The following is a 3,221-nucleotide window of genomic DNA, read 5'->3' on the forward strand; positions in this document are numbered from 1 at the left end:
TTTTACAAAAGATTGAAAAGCAATACGAATGGATTTGACTTAGAAAAATTCCAGGGCCGCTGCCAAAATAAATGCTCCGCTACGCCGGTGACAAGCCCGGGGCCCTGTCTATGACGGGGAATGAGCAGTCGGAGGAGTACAACCTCGTTAAAAAACCAGGTCCAATCTGGCACCGGATGGAAACAAACCTGTGTGGGCTCCAGCTTGGATTACAGCAAAGCTGCCCCTTGATTGGAGGCCGTTCGGGAAGGTAATGTGTGCATGTGTATGCCTAGGCACGCCCATGCACGACTTTTTCGTTCGGGGGGCTTACTGGTTCTCCGGCCACTGCGGCTGGAAGTAACATGGTTAAGTCCCCGGTCACTTCTGACTGGTTAAAGCCGTCGCACTTAATCCGCAAGCTATTCCTCAAAGAATGGCCGGAGGTCGAGTTTGGTGGGCGTGATGAGTCTGGTGTATGTCAGTAGTCGCGCTCGCTGCGCAACACCCTGTGTGTACGGACAAGATCCCGAGGTGACAAACTCTGCTAAACCGGTGGCTAGCCCGGGGCCCTGTCTATGACGGGGAAGGAGAAGTCGGAGGAGTAAAACCTCGTGAAAAAACCAGGTCCATCTGGCTCCGGATGGTAACTACCTGTAAGGGCCCCAGACTTGGGTGACGGTCCTACTTCATTTGTGTCGTGATTTACGTGCCACGGGTTGATAGTTTAGCACCAGTACCTACTGGCCTGCTTACATAACTTGAATGACTCTTATGTGGCTATAACGAAATCACTGCAAATGCGACCTCGAACAATAATGGACACAGTCTACTATTGCGTTTCGGGAAAAGTCGACCCTTCCGCTCCAACCGAGCAATAGCCGTCTTCGGACGAGCGGGAGGTTGCAGCTTTATTCCCCGGCTCCCAAGGGCTTTATGCAACACTTAATCTGTGAGCTATTCTTCGAGAAGGGCCGGAGGTCGTGTGTGATGGACGTGGTGGCGCCAGCCGTCATGTTCCTCGTACAATTCCTGTGTCTGTATAATGCCTGAGGTGACGAGTGAGGATCTTTCTTCTTTTCTCTTTTCAGCTAAACCTAAAATCCCAACTGACTAACGTAGTGAGGGGTGTAAGACAGGGGGGTTGCAAATCTTGTCAAAACGTAGCGGTGCCAAACGGTTGGCAACTTTTGAAGTGAAACTTCTTTAGAATCGTTGTGATTTCAAACCGGATGCAACGAAAAAACGACAGGTAAGAGACACAAATACAAAAATGTGTAGGATGAAGCCAGGGGAAAGAATGAGACAGAAATATACATACAATTTGTATATTATCGGTCTCTCCTCTTTGTGCCATACTTCGTAGCGTCCCCACTCCCGTCTTCTAAGCATAGTCGCCTGTAATTTGTGAGCCAGAGCGAGAGAGCAGATGTCAGTGTGTATGTATATTGCACACTGTTTAATACGTGCTTGTATTTGAGCATTTAACGTGTGTAGTGCATGTGAAAACTACGTGAGCTTACTGTACACTGTATGCGGCTGCGTATTACAGCGTTTTAGTAAGATAGCGTGGTGTGTTATTATTTAACTGTTTGTGAGTATTTTTATATCTTGTACTAAATAATAAATTTTATAAAATGCCGAAAACTAATGCCGAAATGTGTCGTCAATATCGACGCAAAAAAATGAAATTAAAATGAAAAAATTCAGCAAAAGTTCAACAGAACGTAGTCGCGAGTTTCGTGCACGTAAAACAATTATTGAACAATCAAAATAGATGTTCAGATATAAGTGTCAATGTGACTGATGTAATAAATGGTAAGTGTAAATATTTTTTAATCCTGTTTTAAGTATAAACTAATATATCAATGTTTTTCAATCAATAAATTTGATTTTTATTTTAAACTGATCATGGATTATATATATATATATATATATATATATATATATATATATATATATATATATATATATAACCTCAATACATCATGTGTCTAACCTTATTTATTTTTTTCTGTTTTAGACCACTCTCAGCAACAAAATAGTGTTCCAACGGGATATAATTTAGTAAATAATGATTGTAAGTACTAATAATTAATACTAACTTTCATCATTTAATGTTAAATAATTTAAAGAAATTTTTCAATTTAATAATAATTTTAATGAAAAACTTAAAAACTTAAAAATTTAATTTAAAAACATGTACCTAATTTACAATTCATGATTTAAAATATTAAAAAATTTAATTTAATTTAAACTTATATTCAATAATTCAATAATTCTTAAATTAACAAAATGATTTAATATTTAGATTTATAGGAAAAAACAATTTTAAGACGGATGAATATTTTTGAATGGTAAAATAAATTGTAAAAAAATTCAAAATTAAAATGATATTAAAAAAAAATAATTTAATTTTAAACTAAAGAGTGGATAATTTTTAAATGGTACATATAATTTAATAACCATATTTGAAAATAATCATTATCTTAAAATGAGTTTTTAAAATTAATTTTATATACATTTTTCGAATTTACGATGTAAAAAATTTTAGTTTTTTAAGGAATTGATTCTCAATACACAGTCGATAGATAACTCGTTACATACTTTGAATTGTTTTTTTTCAGATAACCCTCCAGTAGATGTACAGCCAGAAATTCCATACTCACGGTTTCGTCGAAATAAGTTTGCTCATAAAGAATTTAACGACAAGTTTTTAAACAATATGTTTGGTCATAAGTGCTCCGTTTGTGATCGATTGTGGTTTAAGTTAGATTTAAAATCACCACGTGCTGAAGATGAACAATTATTAAGGGTAATAGTTGAAAATTACAATACAGTTGAAGATATTTTACTGTGCAACACGTGTTACCAAGCAATTGGGAGGAAAGTGATTCCTATAATGTCTACTTATAACGGTTTTAAATATGAAAAATACCTGAGGTTTTACCACCGCTTGACTTAATTTCGAAAGACTTGTCTCACCACGAGTTCCATTTATGCAAATTCGACGGTTACGACATGTTCATGGGCAATATGGAATTTATGGACAAATCATTAATGTACCAGTCGAGGTAAACAATATGGTAAAACTCTTACCCCGTAATGTCGATGATGATTACTGTATTAACGTACACATTAAAAGAAAAATAATACATAGATCAAGCTATTTAATGGGACTAGTTAATAAAAGGACAATTCGTGCATGGCTTCAGTATTTGCTTCAAACTCCACTTTATTTA

General features: G+C 36.4%; 1 protein-coding gene across 1 annotated transcript; it reads left to right on the forward strand.

Annotated features, from left to right (window-relative positions):
* The first annotated feature begins 344 nt into the window (after nt 1-344).
* Nucleotides 345-2,944, forward strand: LOC123275134. The gene is made up of 4 exons (XM_044743058.1): nt 345-459; nt 1,690-1,797; nt 2,003-2,059; nt 2,607-2,944. The coding sequence occupies exons 1-4, from the start codon at nt 345-347 to the stop codon at nt 2,942-2,944; spliced, it is 618 nt and encodes a 205-aa protein (XP_044598993.1).
* Nucleotides 2,945-3,221: the final 277 nt, after the last annotated feature.

The sequence above is a fragment of the Cotesia glomerata genome, linkage group LG1, assembly GCF_020080835.1.
Source record: "Cotesia glomerata isolate CgM1 linkage group LG1, MPM_Cglom_v2.3, whole genome shotgun sequence".
Lineage (NCBI taxonomy): Eukaryota > Metazoa > Arthropoda > Insecta > Hymenoptera > Braconidae > Cotesia > Cotesia glomerata.

Coding starts and splice junctions, on each gene's coding strand:
- LOC123275134 (XM_044743058.1), top strand. CDS start 345: ATGGTTAAGTCCCCGGTCACTTCTGACTGGTTAAAGCCGTCGCACTTA. Junction 1,798..2,002: donor TGTGACTGATGTAATAAATG/GTAAGTGTAAAT, acceptor TTTCTGTTTTAG/ACCACTCTCAGCAACAAAAT. Junction 2,060..2,606: donor TAATTTAGTAAATAATGATT/GTAAGTACTAAT, acceptor GTTTTTTTTCAG/ATAACCCTCCAGTAGATGTA.